This window comes from Hylobates moloch, unplaced genomic scaffold (assembly GCF_009828535.3).
Source record: "Hylobates moloch isolate HMO894 unplaced genomic scaffold, HMol_V3 SCAFFOLD_5, whole genome shotgun sequence".
NCBI classification, from domain to species: domain Eukaryota; kingdom Metazoa; phylum Chordata; class Mammalia; order Primates; family Hylobatidae; genus Hylobates; species Hylobates moloch.
In genome coordinates, this window is record NW_026652280.1 from 83,023,475 (window position 1) to 83,042,923 (window position 19,449).

A 19,449-nucleotide genomic window follows, 5' to 3' on the forward strand; every position below is an offset into this window, starting at 1 on the left:
ACCCTCCCTCTGGCCCAGCAGCTGGTCCTGCCATTCCCACCTCTAATTCTTACTCTAAGAAGACTCAGAGTAACAACGCAGAAAATAAGCGGCCTGAGGAGGACCGGGAGTCAGGGCGGAAAGCCAGCAGCACAGCCAAGGTGCCTGCCAGCCCCCTGCCCGGTCTGGAGAGGAAGAAGACCACCCCAACCCCCTCCACGGTGAGCCATACCCCCCGCCCTCTCCTTCCTTCCTGCAGTGGGGCCTGCCCTCTCCAGGCAGCTCTTCTCTTAATTCAGACTCTTCCCTTTGGCTGCTACTTCTGCTTATAGTAGGAAGCCTCACTCCCAGGAGTAAATGCAGAATCCTTTCCTTAACCTACCACTGTCTGCTTCAGGTGGAAGGGACAGGAAGCCTGTTCCATGAACCTGGGGGGAGAACCTGGCTGTAGACCACTTGGCTTTCTGATAGAATGCTTGCTCTTTATTCCCCACAGAACAGCGTCCTCTCCACCAGCACAAATCGAAGCAGGAATTCCCCACTTTTGGAGCGGGCCAGCCTCGGCCAGGCCTCCATCCAGAATGGCAAAGACAGGTGAGAGACCCGGGCCCTGCCTGCCTCACTCCCTAGGAGCCATGTCTCACAGGGTGATGTCTGTCAGCAGCACCATCTCCTGTCCCTGCCAGCGCATTGCTCCCTGCTCCCTGGAGTTCCATCCTGGCTGTGTCCAGTCCAGCTTTCCCCTCCCCTATTCCACGCCATTGCCTCCTCCCCATCTTCCTCTGACTGCTTCTTGCAGTTTGCCAAGGGTGGGGCTGACCATGGCCATCTCAGCTACATGCTCGTTTCTTGACCACGGCCAGGGCATGGCAGCTGCCCTCCTCTAGATATGAACAGCTAAGGCCTTGTGTTGGGGGTCCCAGCTCAGCGCAGAACCAAGAGATGCCCACCTTGAGGGGTGTACACATAGAGGGTGACTCCAGCCATCCCCATGAGACCAGAGCTCCCCAGCCTTCACTGGCCGCATTTCTTGGTGTTGCATTCCTGGCTCTATCTCTTCTGAGTTTATGAAAGTTTCCCCTCAGCAATACCCCACTCTTTCTGTAGAAGCAACTCTCCTGTTCTTAGAATTCTTAGGAGGCCAGTGCAGCCTGGAGGCAGCGGCCCCTTGTCTGCTCTCCTTCATTTCTGGTTTCCTCTTCCCAGGCACTGACCCACCTCGCTGCTTCCCGACCTCACTCACCTCCACTTCCCAGCCCCGCATTCCTCAGTTCTGACTTGCATCCCACTGCTGCCCAGGCCTGACCTCTACCCTGCCGGAGCTCCCCAGCTCTGGCCCTTCCCCTGCCCTTGCTTCCTAATCCAGGCCTCCTGCCCTCACTCACCCCTAACACGGGCCTCTCCGCTGCTTTTGTCTCCTAGCCTAACCATGCCAGGGTCCCGGGCCTCCACGGCTTCTGCTTCTGCCGCAGTCTCTGCGGCCCGGCCCCGCCAGCACCAGAAATCCATGTCGGCCTCCGTGCACCCCAACAAGGCCTCTGGGCTGCCCCCCACGGAGAGTAACTGTGAGGTGCCGCGGCCCAGGCAAGTGTGCTGGGGCAGCTGGTGCACCTGCTGCCCTCAGCCCACCCTATCCCCTTGCCCCAGCAATTTCTTCTTCCCACTTGGGGGTCCTGCTCTGTTCTTGTCATCTTAGCCACAAGAAATGGGTCTGTCCCCTGCGGCCAGGAAGTGGAGGGAACAAAAAGCGTTAATGCCCCTCTTTTCCAGTTCTCCCTCTCAGAACAGGTATGCAGGAAGCTGTCCTGAGGCTCCAAAGGGAAACCTTTTTGTTCTGAACCTTCCCGGGTTTCCTTAGGGACCCCGGGGATAGTCGGCATCACAGGGACTCAATCCTCAAGGGTTGGTCCCCATTGCCCCCTTGAGGGTCCAGTCTGCCCGGCTCCCAGGGAGCCCGCTCTCTCCAGCCTAAGCCACACTCCACACACGGGTCCTTCCTTGCCTCCCTCCCTCCCTTCCCAAACCATCTCCTTCCACTTCCACGAGACTTCCTTCTCACCACTGTCCTCAGTAGTCACACTCTTCCTTCTGTGTCCTCGTGATGGCTGCCTCTGCCCTAGCATCCCCCTCCCTGTCCCCACCACAGGGTGTCCAGGTGCCCAGTGATGATGGCTGTCCTGTACCCTAATTCGTCCCCCTCAACCCCACTTCTCTTCCCACAGTACAGCCCCCCAGCGTGTCCCTGTCGCCTCCCCATCCGCCCACAACATCAGCAGCAGTGGTGGAGCCCCAGACCGAACTAATTTCCCGCGGGGTGTGTCCAGCCGAAGCACCTTCCATGCTGGGCAGCTCCGACAGGTGCGGGACCAGCAGAATTTGCCCTACGGTGTGACCCCAGCCTCTCCCTCTGGCCACAGCCAGGGCCGGCGGGGGGCCTCTGGGAGCATCTTTAGCAAGTTCACCTCCAAGTTTGTACGCAGGTAAGCAAGGAGCTTTGGGTGGCAGAGAGGCTCAGGCCAGGCCTTCCTACTTGACTCGGGGTGGGTTGGGGGTTGGGGGTTGGGGGTTGGGGTTTGGGACACTGTACCGGTATTGGGTCCTGGGGTTAGAAGAGGCTTCAGGAAGCACAAGAAATTAGGTCTTTGTCAACACCTTATGTGCCCAGGCCCACCCCTCTTAGGCCTCTCCCCAACTCCTCACAGGCACCCCTCATTCCCTGGCCCCAAGCAGATGGCCGATGCCGCCTCCTCTCTAGGAGAGTGTGAACTCAGATGCTAAAATAAAAGCCCCCCCTTCTCTCCTGGGTTCCCATGGAAACTTATATTTGGTGACGCAGCTGCAAAGTCATGAGGCATGAGCCAGGCTGGGGCCAGCAAGGAAAATTTTGTCCTGGTCTCTTGCCCCTTTGACTGCCTCTCCCGCTAGTTGGTTCTGTTTCTGGCTGCAGCTGCAGCCATGCCCTTCTGCCTGGGGGTTCTTAGGGTGAAACCTATAAATGAAATCACTGGCGAGGGCCTACAGTGGCCTCCTCCCTAACCTAACTCCGATGTGCCAAAGCTTTCCTGTGTTAGACCCAGGGTGGGGGTCTCTTCACGGGGTTTCTTACACCTGAGCCCCCAGCCACCACAGAGGGGCAGCTTGAAGTACATCCAGCCAACTGGCTGGCCTCCTGGGATGCTCCGCATCCCCATCCTGCCATTCGTCTCCCTGCCTTGGAGTAGCAGCTCAGGAAGCAGCAGGGGCTTTGAGAGAACAGGCTCGCCTGCCCTTCCTCTACGTTTCACTCCACTCTGCTAGAGGAGCCAAAGCCACTGCCCCATCCGAGCCCCAGAATGCAAGTGTGAGGCCTGCAGAGAGTGTGGGCAGATCTGAAAGTCTGGGACTCTAGTCTCGCTGAGCGGCTCTTCCGAAAATGGGATGACCCTTGAACCTGTAAAGCCACCCTCCCCACCTGCTTATCCACATACCGTCTTGTTGGTTTTTTTTTTATTTCTTTTTTTATTTTGTCTTTTTTTTTGTTTGTTTTTTTAGAAATCTGTCTTTCAGGTTTGCCAGAAGGTAGGCGTTGAGCCCGCTGTGTGTGTGTGCGTGTGTGTCTGTGTCCTGTGTCCTGCCTCCATCACTAACTCCCCTTTTCTGGCTCTTACTCTCCTCCATCTGCTTAACCAAGTCTGTGTGGCCCTCCTCTCTCTGCCATCTTAAAGGGATGAAGACTGCCTCTGATTGGGCATCAGCACAAGGCCTGCCCTCCGTGCCCCCAGTACAAACAGGCAGGGCTAAGAGGCCACATTGGCCCACTCAGGGCAAATGGCTTTAAAAATGAGGGCCTTCCTTGGGCCCACAGTTACGCCTGTCCTCAAGTAAGGGGAGACTGTCTCAGGGAAGCCTCCCTTTAAGATTGTCTCTCACCCACCTCACCCCACCCCCACTCCCCCTCACCCCAGGTTTTGGTCACAAGTGTTGGGATCCTTTCCTGCCCTTTCCCTTGTCATGTGCATGCGCTATGAGGAAGCTCCAGGGTTACAAGTGCATCTGGGATGGTATCTTGTTTGTTGGCTCCTGGGCTTCCTGAACTTCAGAGCTGTGTGACCTCTTCCTCGTGGCCTATGGGATCGCAGGACTTTGGAGACACTACAGGGACCCTGGGGCCCCAAGGTTTCAGTCTGGCTCCCCCAGACCTTAGGAGCTTTTGTCTCACAAATGGAGCACAGCACCCCCTCCTGGCAGCTCCTGCAGAACTAGCCCCACCCACCCGCACCCCTGCCCCAGCACCCCTGCTACCAGCAGCATCTGGATAAATCAAGCCTCTTCTCCTCTAGGCTGTTTTCTCCAGATATGGCCTGTCTCTTCCAAAGTGCGGGGAACTGGGACATTCTAGGGCAAGGGCCATTCTACCCCAAGCCTTAGCAAAACAACAGGAGATCGCTGCACCCTTACTCAGGGGTCTCCCTTCACAGGCCCCTTCCTGGCTCTTTCACCCCTGGCCTTATGCTCATCCTCTCTGCAGGCCTCGGGGGCCAAATACCAAGCTGAAGACCAAGGGCCAGGTTAAGAGTGCTTGTTCCCCAAGGCTGTCTGCTCAGGCCCTGCAATGGGACTGGGGTGCCTGGCAGGCACATTGGTGCCACAGCTGATGGAGGAACATCCAGACAGGGTCTTCAGGCTTTCCCCATCCCCACCTCCTCCCACCCAGCTCTTGACTGCATGGCTGGCTGCTGCCTCAAGGGGCCTCAGCAGGGGGCTGCCCCCTCTCTCTCTCTGGAGAGAGCAGGAAGGGTGCCTTCCTCGCACAGCCGGGCTCCCTGCTCGCAGTGCGCTTGTATGCACCCCTGTGTTGGTTGTGTCTTCCTGTTTATTTCTATGTGCTGCTGCTCTTCCCCCTTCCTCTCACATCCTTCCTCCTCTGCAATCCCCAATTTCCTAGCTCCAGACACCCATCTTCCAGCCAGGAGCTGGAGAAGCCGCTCAGCGGGGCCAGACCTCTTCCCCACCTACCCACCCAAGGTGTCTGCCCTGCCCTGCCCCGCCCCACCCCGCCCTCGTCCTCCCTGTGTATGAGCAGATGGCCTGGCAGGCCAGCAGGTAGGGGAGTTGGGAAAGGTCGGAGGAGGCGGCCTTTTCCACTTAGCAGCAGGCACCCATCCCCAGGTGACTACCATGCAGACCCAGGCCTTGGCACTTTGAGTCTCCTGACAGAGGCCCTTGCGTAGCCACGGCCTCTCCTCCTACAGAGATCCAAAGCATTGCAGCCCCTTTCCTCCAAAAGGACTGCAGTCCTGAGACCCTAGCGTGTGGCTCCAAAAACGCACTCAACACCCGCAACCCCCAGAACAGCGCGTGAGCCCTGGCTGTGGGGGAGCAGCCTCGTGCCGGGCCGTGTGCTCAGTGTGCTCAGTGAAGTGCGTGCACAGCCACTCCCCCTCCTCCCCCAGAGCAGAGGCTCCTTCTCCCCGGCACAGATCTGGGAGTGTGGGGAGGGACAGGCCCCATGTGCTGGGCTCCTTGCTGGAAAGGAATGGTTGAGCTGCCAGTGTGAGGTGCTGCAGAGCCCTGTTGGCTTGCCAGGTGATGGGCAGAGGGCCCTGGGCTTGGGTCCTGCCCACCCACTGGTGGCACCTCCCCAGACCCACTCGCATCTGGGTCTGTGGCGGCGGAAGGAGCGAGAGATCCCAGCACTAAACTCTCCCTCGCTCTGTTTTTTGAGGAACCTGAATGAACCTGAAAGCAAAGACCGAGTGGAGACGCTCAGGTGAGAGGGCTGGAGCCAGCACTGGCCCTGCCCGGGCCACCGGGCTTGCCACAGCCTCCTGCTCCTCTCTTCCTTCTGCCACTTGGCTCTTCCTCCCGTGGTTCTGCCCTGTCCCTACCCTCTGGGGCCTCCCTTTCCTCAGAGAGTTTCCCCTTCCCAAACCCAATTGCAGGAGTTACGGGCCCTTCTCCTCAGGTCTGGTATATTCTGGAAGTCGGAGTTCTGGGTCGGGTGGTCGGGGCTACAGATTCCTACCCCTGGACTATCCCACCTCCCTGTGCTCCGAGGCTTCTTTCTGGAAAGTCTGTGCTCATGCTATTGAGGGCACTGGCGTCTTCCCTGACCCCACCCCACCTACCCCAAGGCTGGCTTCTCCCCTTCGCTGTCCTGAGAGATGGGGGTTGGAGGACTGCCACCCTCCGCCCCCGCAGGCCAGGGGCCATGCCTGGCTGCTCCTGCTCCCTCCCGCTCTCCTCTCTGGGCTCAGGGGCTGTCTGCCAGGGTGGCTCTCCTGGGGTGGGGTGCCTCAGCACCCTCGTGACGCCCGCCTCTGCCGTCTCCACAGACCTCACGTGGTGGGCAGTGGCGGCAACGACAAAGAAAAAGAAGAATTTCGGGAGGCCAAGCCCCGCTCCCTCCGCTTCACGTGGAGTATGAAGACCACGAGCTCCATGGAGCCCAACGAGATGATGCGGGAGATCCGCAAGGTGCTGGACGCGAACAGCTGCCAGAGCGAGCTGCATGAGAAGTACATGCTGCTGTGCATGCACGGCACGCCGGGCCACGAGGACTTCGTGCAGTGGGAGATGGAGGTGTGCAAACTGCCGCGGCTCTCTCTCAATGGGGTTCGATTTAAGCGGATATCGGGCACCTCCATGGCCTTCAAAAACATTGCCTCCAAAATAGCCAACGAGCTGAAGCTTTAACAGGCTGCCAGGAGCGGGGGCGGCGGGGGCGGGCCAGCTGGACGGGCTGCCAGCCGCCGCGCCGCCCCACCTGGGCGAGACTGCAGCGATGGATTGGTGTGTCTCCCCTGCTGGCACTTCTCCCCTCCCTGGCCCTTCTCAGTTTTCTCTTACATGTTTGTGGGGGGTGGGAGATTGTTCTCCCGCCCCCCACATTCACCCCTGCCCAGAGATTCCCCCTTCCCCTCTCCCCTACTGGAGGCAAAGGAAGGGGAGGGTGGATGGGGGGCAGGGCTCCCCCTCGGTACTGCGGTTGCACAGAGTATTTCGCCTAAACCAAGAAATTTTTTATTACCAAAAAGAAAAAAGAAAAAAAAAAATCCCAGCGGCCACCTTTCCTCCCTGCCCCATTGGGACAGTCGAGACTGGATCTGTGGGGTTTCCCGGGAGGGTGGCTCAGGGCTGGAACACTCTCAGGCAAGAGTGGTGGAGCTCCCGTCAGGCCCTCCGCCAGGCCCACTGTGGGCTTCTCCCCTCTCCTCCCTCCTTCCCCTCCAAGCAAACCACCAGAGGTGGCCTTCCCCTGACCTCAGGCCCCTGGGCTGGAGGCCTGGGTGGTGGGGCAGGGGGCGGGGGTGCTGCGCAGCCCTGCAGTGGGTGGGGCTGGGGGCTGCTCCGGGGCTGCCGAGGCTAGAGGGCCGGCACAAGGCTCCGCCTCCCTCCACACTGTACCCTCTGCCCCTCCTTCCCAGAGCTGGGCATTTCCTTCCACAAGCTGCTGTGGGGACATGTGTTCCCTCCTCAAAAGTCTGTGCCATCTTCTCCCACCCCTCCCGGGTAGAAGGAGGGGCTGACCCCAGGGCTGGGAGAGGGGAGGGGACTGCAGGGCAGACTGGCTCCTCGGTCCCCAGGGGGCCTCTTGGGCTGTTGGTCTCCAGAGCAGGGCCACTGGGCACTCTGTGATGGGGGAGCCTTTGTCTGAAAGCACAGCCCCCTCGCCCTTCCTCTCCCCATGGCTTCCCCTTCATTGGCATTAATCTGGGCACCAGCTCTCTCCATAGCAGTGACTTCCCTCGCCACTCTCATCTCTCAGCCTTGCCTTTTCTTCCTGACACTGTCGCCCCCTCCTCTCAGGAGACACTGCCCAGGGCCACCTGGCAGAAGGCTGGGTTAGGCAGCAGGGCTGGGAGCATCTGCCCTCCACAGGGTGGGGGACAGATAGGCGAAGCGACTCCCAGCTTGCTACCCTCAGTGGCCAGTGTGGGCATGGGCGGTTTGGGGCGCTTGGCTGGTGGTGGCCACTGCATCCCTTAATTTATTTCTCTGCTGTTTCTGTTCTTGAGAAATTGGGGGAGGGAGTCCTACACAGAGGCTGCCCCTACCCTCACCTGAGTTGTACATTTTTTTGTGATGGGTTTTATTTTTTATTTTATTATTATTATTTTTTTTTTGATTTATGATGACTCCACCCCTCTTCATCACCCCCACTCCCAGGCCAGGCTCAGCGATTAAGCCGAGCCCTTGTGTCCTAGGAAGGGGCCTCGCCAACCTCAGCCCTCCTGCCCCACACTCCTACTGCGGCTCAGACCAAGGGCTCCCCCTCCCTCCCTTCCCCCCTCCTGCCCTATGGAACAGCCCGGGTGCTCTGAGGGGGCCGGGAGGGCATGGCTTGGCTCCCAAAGGGGGTAGGGGCCCGGGGCACCCAGGCAAGGTGGCCCCTCCCCGTCTAGCCCCCTCCTCCCCAACCCTGCACTTAGTTTCTCCTCTGGATCAAACACGTAATAAAGAGAATGTTTGGAATCTGAGCTGCCTCCTCCTGTTTCTTCTCCCAGCCAGGCAGGGACCCAGTCCCCTGTGGGCAAGATGTGGCCCAGCCCGCCTGCCTTGCAGGAGAGACTTGATTCCTGTCTGGGGCCAGTGCTGGGTGGGCCCAGCTCCCCACTTACCCACAGGGCAGAGACAGGAAGCAAAGCCCAGGGCCCTTGCACCAAAAGGGAAAGAAAACTCAGTAAGCTTAGATTTTATTTTTTAATTTTTAAAAAATGTTGAAAAATAAATCCATGTCTGCATGAGTTCCCAACCCCCATTTCTCCAAGTTTCTGGAAGGTGGGCTTGGTGAGCACCCTCAGCTCCTTAGCATTTCCCAGCTGGCCCCTGAAGACAGAGTTTCTCTTCCAGCCTCTGCTGCTGTAAGGCCGCTCTGCCCACCTCCCCCCCTGCAGCCTCCCTCCCCACCTCACCCCAGACTTATTGCTAAAAGAAGGGAAAGAGGAATGAGAACAGCCAGCACACCCAACTGCCCTCTCCCCACTCCACACTAAGGTCACTACCCCGGACACACAAAGGGCAGGACCCAGAGGCCAAGCCCCAGCAGACTAGGAGGCAGCCATTCCAGTCCCGGCCAGGAAGCGAAAGTGCCCTCAGGCCAGCTCAAAGGCCCCGGAGCCCGGCCATGGCCCCAGGAGACAGGCCCAGCTGCCAGGAACACATGCAGAACCCAAAGGGCGGGGCTGGGCTGTCCACAACTCTGGTCTGACAAAGACCCCGCCAGAGCCCTAGTCCCTTCTGTCCTCAGTGACACCAGAGATGCCTGGGGACGGCCAGCAAAGGGGTCCTGGAGCCTGTGGTTGGTGGAGGACCTCAGGGCTCAGAGTGAGGGCGCTGGAGGCTCCAGAGGGGCTCCAATCAGGGTGGGTGGGGGCTGAGGGCCAGGGCGGGCACTGTGGCGGGAGGCAGCCAGAGCGGGGCGGATGAGAGGCGGCGGGGGCTGGTTGGGGGCCAGCCGGGGCTGGAGGAAGCGGCCCTGCTGCAGTGGGGGTGGCTGTCGGAGCAGAGTGGGAGCCGTGGGCAAAGGTGGCCTCAGCAGCGGGGGCGGCTGGGACAGCGAGGTGGGAGGTGGAGGGGGTGGTGGTGCAGGGGGCACTGATCGGGGCACTGATGTGGAGACCGATGTAATCTGGACCTGAGGGGAGAGGAAAGAGTGAAAAGCCAGGCTCTTCCCACCCTCAGCCCAGTCTAAGGACCAAGGCAGCGCCTCGCCTCGCCTCGCCTCGCCTCTCCTCTCCTCTCTGAGGGGTTTCTCTCACCCCCTTCTCACCTCATCATCTTCCTCTAGGGCTGGGGCTGGCAATGGAGCCCCTCTCCTAGCCTCCTCCATGGGGACTGGGGCTCCAGGGGCCCCATCCTGCTCAGCCTCCCATTCCTGCAGCACCTCCTCCAGATTGAAGCGGCGCCGGTAGCTCACAAAGAAAGTCTTCACCTGGGTCAGAGTCTTGTTCCCAATCACCTCTGCAATAGCCCCAAAGTCTTTGCCATACCTACGGATGGCTGCAAGGGTCAAAAGGGCAGCAGTGTCAATACCCCTTAGAACTAGTTACTTCCCTGACCCTTCCCCTCTGCCCCCCCACTCCTTGGAGGGTGGGGAGATAGATTCCTGGGGTCCTCTCTTCTCACCACAGTTTAACCCACCTTGGACAGCCAAAAGCTGCTCATCTGTGGTCCAGCGGGAGTTGAACTTGGTGTTGGCCTGGAAAGCAAGGAACAACATATCCTTTAGACTCAAAACCATGCAAATGGCAGCCCTGCTCCCCAAGCAGTACTCTTTCTGCTCTACCTCTGGAGAGAAATCCCCTTTTGCACCCTAATTTAAAGAGCAGCCATACCTCCGGGGGGCGGAGTGGATCAATACCGCCCTCCAGGGCTTGGCGCAGGCTGCTGTTCGTCTGCTTCATGCTCTGTACCTGGGAAGGCCAGGAAGTGGAGGAACATGAGACTCCCATCTCAGGCAGGCCACTATGCCCCTCACGGGACCCTACCTCTGCACGGACACCAGCACCACTGCCCTGGCAAAGCTTTCTGCCATCCACCATCTGGCTTGTTCCCCCTAAACAACTACTCAGTAGGGGAGCCGCTGGGGTTCTCCCCTTTCTGCAGACCAGTTTATATTTTTTACATATATATATATACACACATATATATACACACATATATACACACATATATATATACACATATATATATATGTATATATATATATATTTTTTTTTTTTTTTTTTTGAGGAGGAGTTTTACTCGTTACCCAGGTTGGAGTGCAATGGCGCAATCTCAGCTTACCAAAACCTCCGCCTCCTGGGTTCAAGCCATTCTCCTGCCTCAGCCTCCCGAGTAGCTGGGATTACAGGCGCCTGCTACCACGACTGGCTAATTTTGTATTTTTTTTAGTAGAGACAGGGTTTCTCTATGTTGGTCAGGCTGGTCTCGAACTCCCGACCTCAGGTGATCCACCCACCTCGGCCTCCCAAAGTGCTGGGATTACAGGTATGAGCCACCGTGCTCGGCCTAGTTTTTTGTTTGTTTGTTTGTTTGTTTGTTTGTTTGTTTGTTTGTTTTGAGATGGAATCTTACTCCGTCGCCCAGGCTGGAGTGCAGTGGCGAAATCTCAGCTCACTGCAACCTCCGCCTCCCACGTTCAAGCGATTCTCCTGCCTCAGCCTCCCGAGTAGCTGGGATTACAGGTGTGTGCCACCACGCCCAGCTAATTTTTGTATTTTTAGTAGAGACAGGGTTTCACTATGTTGGCCAGGATGGTCTTGAACTGCGTACCTCAGGTGATCCGCCCGCCTCAGTCCCCCAGAGTGCCTGGATTACAGGCGTGAGCCAGCGCACCCAGCCTGCAGACCAGTTTTTAAAAGAAGGCCCAAAAAGAACACCACATTACTCAGAGTTCAGAGGATGGGGCTCGGCCCCTGAACCATCTTGCTTACACCTCAGCTCCCCCCAGACTTCAGTTCCCAGGTGCCGAATGCCCCCTTTGCATAGCCCGTTCATTTCCCAGGGCCCCACCTGGCGCTTGAGGGAGATGAGCTGAGAGTCAAGACCTCGGAGCGTGAGGTTGGCAAGGTCCGGGCTTCCTGACACTGCCGTGAGACCCTCAGGGCTCAGGTACATGCCCTTGGGTGGGCGACGCCGGGTTCGCAAGGGGTGGTGGCGGTACTGAGACACCTGGACCTCCTTTTTCCCAGGGCCTGGGCGTGCATTCAGGGGCCGAGAGGGTAGAGGCTGCCAGTGAAAGGAGAGGCAGGTAGGTGGTGCAGAGCCAGAGAGAGGCAAGAGGACAGGCAGGCAGGGCCCAGAGGCTCTGGGAGCTCACCTCTCTCTTGGGATCTCCAGGATCGGGCTCTCCCTCACTCACGCCTCCTCGACCCTCTTCGAGCTCATCACTGCTGACACAGGGGCCAGGGAGAGAATGAGGCAGCTGCCAGGAGCTCTACCTACCCCCATGCCCAGTGCTTGCTCCTGCCCCCACCTGTCTTCTTTGTCCTTGCGGCCCCCCAGCCGCCGGGCCTGTCTGTCCATCACACTAGTTCGGCTGCGGGTCTTCTTCCAAGAGTAGTAGTATTTCACCAGGCTGGGAATCAACTTGTCAGGCAGCTGGAGGAGGCAACGCCAGAAGCTGGGGCCCACTCAAGACTCTGGGCCCCAGGTAAGCTCTTCAGAAAAGAGGGGCAGAGGAGCACCAGGGAGTGGGGATGGAAGGGCTTTACCATCTGCTGGATCCGCTGGAAGCACTTGCCGTGGAAGCCAAATGCCTGTTCAAACAGCACCTTGTCCTCTACTGTCCACTCGTCAGGGAATGGGGTGAAGTTGGCCAGGTCGGCCAGCGACTTCTCCACATCGTGCTTATGCCACAGAAGCATGCCCAGCGCCTGGCCCGGGGCAAGGGGCAGCTCAGGCTCAGCTGCCCCCAGCACCGTTCCACCCCATTCCCAAGTCCCTGGGGGCCGAGGCTCACCTGCTCAATGTTGTAGCCATGCTTCTCCTTGGCCATTGCAATGTACTTGTCAACTGCAGGGACAGCAGGGGCAGGGTCTCGGTGAAGGGGGTTATAGCTCCTAACCCAGGCCTGTCCAGAAAGGGACCACCCCCCAACAGCCAGGTCCCTGAACACGAGCCCCAGGGCAACGGTTGGACCTCAGCCTCCAGCCCCCTTCTGAGAAGAGCTAGCTTGGAGCTGGGATGAACCCAAGCCCCCACATCCCAGGACTGTGCCCCACTCACGCTTGGCATCTGACACACAGTGGTTGGGTGACCACACCAGCATCCCCTTCAGCTCCTTGTTGCTGTAGCGTGCGGGGCTCTCTGAAAGGCCGAGGAGCAGGAGGGAATACACTCAGATCAGCCTGGTGGCACAAGCCTGGACCCATGGCCAGAGGGCAGCAGAGGAGTGGAGCCAGGGAGGTTGAGGCCCAGAAGGGAAGGAGGGACAGAGACCCAGACAGGAAGGCAGGGCAGGAAAGCAAACCATGCTGCGGGGCCACCCACCCCTGCCAGCCTGTCCTTCCAGGGGAGCCAGCCAAGGGCGCCTCAGGTGGGGCTGCAGGCCAAGCCCCGGGCCTCCACCCCCACCCCACTTCACAGCCTGTCCTGCCGCTCACCAGGCTTGCACTCCGGAATTACGGCCTGGTAATTGGTTCCAACGCGGATCATGCTGTCTGTGGAGCCAGGGGAGGCAGTCAGGACTCCAGGGAGGGCGGGCGGGAGGGAGGATGTGGCGGGGGAGGTGGCTGGCCTGGAGTTCTCCTTCCTGACCACCCAGGGCCCCCACCTTCCAGGAGGCTCACGTTTCCCTCATTGTCCCCCTCAGTTACCTGCAGCCACAGAAGGGACTGGAAGAGGAAAAGACCCTGTCCAGCCATGGCCATTGGGGCTGGAGGGTGGATAAGGGGACAGTTTTAGAGCCCAGGCCAAGCAGGGTGCTTTGTTCCGGCTAGGGGGAGGGGAGCGGGGTTGGAGGGCAGCCCCTAGACCTGGACCACAGCCCTGCAAGGAACCCAAGGCTCCTTCCCACCACAGGAGCCTCACAGCTCTGTGTGGAGGTGTCTCTCCAGCCCCTGCTCCAGCCAGAACTCAGTTCCCTGCAAGGTGGCAAGGTATGAGGGACCCACTCTATGCAAGGGAGGGATGCCTCGGTCCCTGAGGGGCTGAGGGCAGGGCAGGGGCCGGCAGGACGCCTCCACAGCAGCTAGGAGCCCAGGTTCCAGATTGGCTGTGCCGGCAGCCTGGGCTTATGGGAGAAGCAACGCAGAGGCTCCAATCCAGGAGAGGCAGGAGCCATCAGTGTAACAGGCTCGTGGTCTGCAACTCTTCCCCCTCCCGCCCCACTCCGCTCCCCCCAAGCCGGCGCGCCTTTAACCCTAGGCCACCGGGCTCACCGTGCGAGTGCTCCTCCTCGCTGCTGTCATCCTCCGAGTGGGGCTGTCCGCCGTTGGGCACCGTCTTGGCCCGGCTGCGGGACAGGATCCCAGAGCCCGCGCTCGGCTTCTCCATCACCGAGGGCATTACCCCGCCCAGCTGCCCCGGGGGGCGCGGGAGCCTTCGGAGAGCGACAGTGGTTGCCGCACTCGCTCCGAGTGCCAAGCCCGGCCCGGCCTGGAGAGGTCGCCACTGAGGTTAGGAGAGGCAGGAGGTCAGCGTGGCTAGGGTCCGGCGGGGTGGGAGCCCACCTGGCAGCCCCAGCGCTCTCCACGACCCCCACGACCAGGGCGTCAGAAAAGTTTGTGCAGAAGTCGGGGACGCAAGGGATGAGCGCAAGGTCCGGTGTGGCTGGGGCGCGATTACTATGTACGCCCCTCAGGGTTGGGGTTCCCCTGAAGTCGGGGCCCCCTGTCCTCGGGGCGCCCTGGAACCCCACCGCCCACCTGTCCACGCCGTTCAGCGGCCGGGCGCTGAAGCGCAATCTGCGCCCCCCGGGCTCTGCGCCTCTCGGCTGCGCCGGGGATGCCCCAGTCCCCGGGCGGGGACCCGTGTCCCAAGAAGACCCCTGCCCGCGACGGCAGCCGGCCGGGGCACCGGCGGCGGCGGCGGCGGCGGCGGGACGGCGCGCACGGCGCGCGGCGCTGGGCAGAGTTGCCGGGAGGCGGGCGGAGCGCAGCCGCGGGCGCCGCCTCGCACCCTCCCCGGCGCGCTCGCTCTCCCCGCCGCGCTCGGGCTGCCGCTTGCTCGCCCGCTCTCCGCCGCCGCTCGCTCCTCGCGCACACAATGAAGCTGCTGGCAGGGAAGTAGTGCCGGCTGCGGCCTCAGCACCCCTCCCCCAGCCGATGCCTCCGCCAGCTGAACATCTGGCCCTGGGGTGGGAGGGAGGGCCCGGGGGGCGGGGCCTGGGGGCCGGGGCCAGACCTCCAGGGGGTGGGATCAGGACCCTGGTGGGGCGCGCGTCCCGCTGCGGGGGCTCCCCTCGCCTCCCTGGGCTCCTAGACTTGCCCCTGGGGGAGACCCCACTGACCCCCAGGAGCAGCCAGGGGTCAGCCCCACCCACGCGCACACCAGCACCACACACCAGTAGGCTCGGGTTACTGCCGCCTGCCCCGGGGGCCCTGGGGCCGCCTGCCCGCCCGGGTGGAGCCCAGCTTTTCCTTCCATTTCCCTTCCTGCCAAGGAACTCCCCGCCCCCCTTCCGCAGGGGGGACCCCCCTCATGCGCCCTTGGGGGCCAGAGCGGATGGGAGGCTGGACAGGCAAGGAATGAATTCCTCCAAGAGCTACCCAGCCAGAGGCTGGCTTCTGGTGGATCTGTGGGTCCCCAAGAGTCTCCCCAATTCCCTTTAACTGCTGCAGTGTGCACCCCTAAACAGTGGTAGCAAGGGCTGAGGGATGGGGAGTGGGAGGTGTAGGGGAAGGTCTGGGCTGCAGGGGAGAGAGGAGCTGGGTCTCCTCCCCACTGGGTTCACTGTCACCCCAGCTGGAAGCAGCATCCCCCTCCCCCCGGACAAGCACGGGCAGAGTGACAGACAGGGAAGCGGGTAGAGCGGCACAGACGGAGATGGGGGAGGGGGTGGGCAGAGACTTTCAAAGCCAGACCCAGCCACCCTGCCAGGCACACAAAGAGCCAGCGCACACACCGGCGGCGGCTCCGAGCCTGCGAGCTGCGCCCGTGCCCGTCCCCGCCGCCCGGGGCACGTGCTGCAGCGCACACAAGCTGAAGCCCCCGCCCGCCGCCCCTCTCACCCGGAGCCCCAGTCTCCTGGACACACCTCCACCCGGGCACACCCCGCTGTGCCCAGACTGAGCCGAGCCCGCACTCGCGCCCTCCTCTCCCTTCCCTTCCTTGGCCACTCTGTAATCAGATTCCTAAATTTAGAGGCAGCCCAGGGCCCAGCCAGGGATCCCTGCCCCCACCCGCTGCCTGCGGCCGAGCGGCCGGGGTCTTGCGGTCGGGCCACGACCCGGCTGGGGCCGCTTGTTCCTGGGGGCTCCTGCGGACAGCCAGGGAAAGCCAGGCTCGACCCCACCCGGCTGCTGCGCCGTCGAGTCACTTGGGGCCACCCAGCCAGCGGCCACGTTGCCCGCCACACCTCGGGCCAGGGCTACGGGGCCTTTATCCTCCTCTTGAATCATGGATTGGGCACCAAGCCCCAGGGTGAGGAGGTCTGGACAAAGGAGGAGAATGAATGGACCAGGAACTGGTCTGAGCTAAGGAGGTCTGCTTCAAGACTGAGAGTCTTCCCAAGCCGACCCCTCCTTGAGTAGCAGGGCACCATCCCTGTCCCCAGCACCTCCACCCTTTGGAGAGTCTCTCATCTCTGTCCCCTCCTGCCTGGCAGGCAACCATTGCTGCACACCAGCCTCTCCTACCGTGCTGTCTTCCATCTTGCCCCCGCCCCTATTAGGCAGGGCCTCAGTGGAGCCCCCCATCCCCCCTTGCCTCCTTTCCAGACTCAAACCTGGGGACCCGGCCCAGCCTCTTTGCCCCCACCCCCAGGCTCAGCATCCTGCTTATTTCTTGCCTCCCTACTCCAGGGCTGCCCCAGGTACCCCCAGTCTCTCTAGCAGGGATCCCCAGCCACTGGATTCCCTTCGGCCCAGCATCCCTCTCCCCCGCCTCCTAAGAATCTCATTCTCTTCATTTCTATCTAGAGCCAGGCACTCTGGGCCAAAGGAAGACTCTGCTCTGGAGGTGGGGACAGGGAGGGGAGGTTTATTCCTTGGGGCGGGGGTTGGGAGAGTCCCTAGGCCCTGATGCAATGAGGCTTCTGCCTAGGAGGTGGGCCACGACACAGGAAGTGTGTCCTAGGAGTTTGGGGGCGACTGTGGGGGCCACGGGGTCCAGAGGGAAGGCGCATTCCTAGTGAAGAACCCCCTCATGGAGGGGCAAGGGTGCAGGGTTAGGAGGGGGAGGGGCAAGGCCCCACCCCTCCCACCTGCTACAGCCGCCCCCTCCCCAGCTGGCCCCCTCTTTTGTGCGAAGCCACACAAAGGACAAGGGGCCCCGGCCGGCCTGGCCATCTGCTCCCAGCAGCCTGAAGGCTCTTAAAGAGACAGCACCCCCTCCCTGCCGCCCCGGGGCTGCGGGGCGGGGCTGCGCCACCGGATCCGGGCTCCGCGGTATCCCAGATCCCACCCACCTTTCCCTGGCTCCACTTGTCCCCAGGTCAGAAATCATCCTCCCCCAGGCCTGGGGCACAGAGGTGCCACGTGGCCAGGAACATGGGGGTGTGGGAGGGGAGGGAAGGAGAGGCAGCCCGGGGACCAGCCCCTCCTCTCCTGCAGCCTGAGGCAGCGGAAGGGGCCAAGGAAGCTGGGCAGCGCGGCCGAGAACCCGGGGCCCTCACCTCCCCGAGCTACCTCCGAGCTTGGCGCGAGCCGGAGGGCTCCCGGGAATGCCCTCCCCGCCATTTTCGCTGATGAGCTCGGGCTCACCCTTCCACTGGAAGCGACAGCGCCTTCTTTTCGAGGGCTGCAGGCCAGGACGCAGGCCGCCTGGAAGCAAGCGCGATCAGGGCACATTTGTTTCCTACGGTGTTCCAGATGAGGAAACTGAGGCCTTGCACAGCCCCTACACAGGCCTCCGCCAGAAGCAGCATCCCTTGCCTGGGCCAGAAAAGGCTCCTCACCCCTCCAGTCCCCAGGGAAGCCGGCCCTAGCCAGGCCGAGTCCCACTCAGCGCCCTTGCCACACACACAGCTCAGAGACACAAGTCTGTATGATGCCTGTGGTGGTTTCCTTGCCTGTCTCTGGCTGGGCTGTGTCCCCATGAGGGCAGGGGCTCTGTTTGCTGCTGTGCTTTAGGGGCATGGCATACAGTAGGCAGTGTTTGCTGAATGAATACGTGTCAGGAGCCCTTTGCCTTCACTGGCCTTCTCTGCGCTCTGCCTGCTGGGTTTCTTGCTTCCTCCTTCCTCAAGGTGAGGCCGAGGGGACAAAGGTTGAACAGGGATGCTGGGAGGGAAAAGGAGGGTGACCTTGGGCAAGCCATCCGGCCTCCCCTTGCCGCTCCCTCCTCCCACAGGCAGGGGCAGCTCCAGCCAATCCCAAGCCCGCCAGCCCTGCCAGACAGACTGGGACTGTCCCGAGCTCCGGCCCAGCGAGCCTGGCCGCTGTGGTGTGGTGCCTGGGACCCTGGCCAGGCCATCAGTGGCCACAGCCAAGGGGCTAAACTTGGGGAGGGAGGGAGGCAGCGGGAGGGCCCTGGGGTTGGGGAGGGAGTGTGGTGGGATCCGAGCCAAAACCTGGCTGAGCAATTAGGGGGCTGGGGGGAGGTGCTTCCATCGACTGGGGGCCTGGAGGGAGGTGACCCTGGGGAAATGGAGGAGGTGAGCTAGAGTGGAAGGACCACAGCAGCTCCCTCTGGGGCCCCCACCCTCTCAGTCCTGCCCAGACAGGAATTCGGTTCCTCCCTCCCCTGCTGCCCACTGGGGCCCTGGGCAGGCTGTGTGGCCCAGGGTGCTGCCCTCCTCTTTTCTGGGCCCTGTCGGTGACCCCCCTGGCCTAGCTGGCACTCCTTCCCCCACCCCACCTCACCCCCCACCCAGGGTTGTGAAGAAGCTGAAAAAGGTGACAGAGGTGGCAATCTGGCGCTTGGCAGCACCCCGGCACGGTGGCCGTGCAAGGAGGGGGCAGAGGGAGGCAAGACAGGCACATCTGGGAGTGGCACGTAGGGGAGGATGCAGCAGACTAGGCTCTGCCTCCCAGGTTTAAATGATTCTTTTGCCTCAGTCTCCTGAGTAGCTGGGATTACAGACATGCGCCACCATGGCTAATTTGCCATGTGTTTTTGGTAGAGACGGGGTTTTGCCATTTTGGCCAGGCGGGTCTGGAACTCCTGATCTCAAGCGATTCACCTGCCTTGGCTCCCAAAGTGTTGGGATTACAAGTGTGAGCCACCACGCCAGGCCACTGAACACAAATTTTTAAATATAGCTTCGATTATGTCCCATTCCTGCTCAGCCTTCCATGGTTCCCTATTGCCTTCCAGGCAAAGGTGTCATAGCCCAGTACTCAAGGGGTTTCTAGCCCATGTATGATCCAGCCAAACAGGTGGCTCACCATTCTCTGAGCCTCACCTGGTGCCCCAGGATGCTCCACTCACCCTGCAAACCCTGGCCTGGCTCACCCATCTGCATGCCCCATGCCCAGCCCTTCCCTCAGGGCTGCTGGGTTCTGCGGGTGAGCTCTGCTCTGCCAGGGCACATCCAGGGCTTCTGGCTGAGCAGTGAGTACCCTTCCTGCTCTCCCCACAGTCCCCCTCCACCACTCCACCCACCATACGGCTTTTAGCATAGGACCTTGCCTCCCACTTCCAGAGAGAACTGAGGCCGTCTGGGAGGAACCCCTTCATGGCCTTTGTCTGCTCCTTCCCCTCCCTGTAGCATAGATGGACCTTCCCCCTTCAAGGCCAACCTCACTCCCAGGCTTTGCATCACCCTCAGCGCCAGTCCCACCACACACACACACCCCAATCCTGAGCACCTTGATTTTCATTTTCCTCTCCTTACCCATGTCTGTCTTCCCCCCTCATCACATGAACCTGCTTAAGTCCATT

General features: G+C 61.1%; 2 protein-coding genes across 15 annotated transcripts in view; one reads left to right on the top strand and one right to left on the bottom strand.

The window, feature by feature from the left end:
• Positions 1–8,438, top strand: part of MARK2 (microtubule affinity regulating kinase 2) — a 71,698-nt gene extending 63,260 nt beyond the window's left edge. For 3 of the 12 annotated variants that reach the window (XM_032153174.2, XM_058438839.1, XM_058438840.1), the window contains exons 13-19: positions 19–200; positions 476–573; positions 1,402–1,563; positions 2,202–2,459; positions 3,511–3,537; positions 5,684–5,728; positions 6,294–8,438. In XM_032153174.2, the coding sequence (XP_032009065.1) occupies positions 19–200; positions 476–573; positions 1,402–1,563; positions 2,202–2,459; positions 3,511–3,537; positions 5,684–5,728; positions 6,294–6,654 (1,133 nt within the window). In that variant the 3' untranslated portion in view covers positions 6,655–8,438. The remainder of the gene's footprint in view (positions 1–18; positions 201–475; positions 574–1,401; positions 1,564–2,201; positions 2,460–3,510; positions 3,538–5,683; positions 5,729–6,293) is intronic. The other 9 variants (XM_032153173.1, XM_032153177.1, XM_032153175.1 and 6 more) reach the window with 9 other exon arrangements.
• A 209-nt stretch (positions 8,439–8,647) lies between these two features.
• Positions 8,648–17,079, bottom strand: RCOR2 (REST corepressor 2). Of its 3 annotated transcripts, XM_032153186.2 has the most exons (13): positions 17,033–17,079; positions 13,845–14,076; positions 13,068–13,124; positions 12,691–12,771; positions 12,425–12,477; positions 12,177–12,338; positions 11,939–12,063; positions 11,783–11,852; positions 11,476–11,691; positions 10,296–10,373; positions 10,102–10,159; positions 9,731–9,960; positions 8,654–9,595 (listed from the first exon to the last, which is right to left on the bottom strand). In XM_032153186.2, exons 2-13 carry the CDS (start codon positions 13,969–13,971, stop codon positions 9,281–9,283), a joined length of 1,572 nt encoding a protein of 523 aa, XP_032009077.1. In that variant the 5' UTR covers positions 13,972–14,076; positions 17,033–17,079; the 3' UTR covers positions 8,654–9,280. The 3 variants fall into 3 exon arrangements, with proteins under 3 accessions (XP_032009076.1, XP_032009080.1, XP_032009077.1); XM_032153185.2 differs by lacking the exon at positions 17,033–17,079 and having other exon boundaries at positions 8,648–9,595; positions 13,845–14,672; XM_032153189.2 differs by lacking the exons at positions 9,731–9,960; positions 17,033–17,079 and having other exon boundaries at positions 8,648–9,595; positions 13,845–14,672.
• Between the last annotated feature and the right edge of the window lie 2,370 nt (positions 17,080–19,449).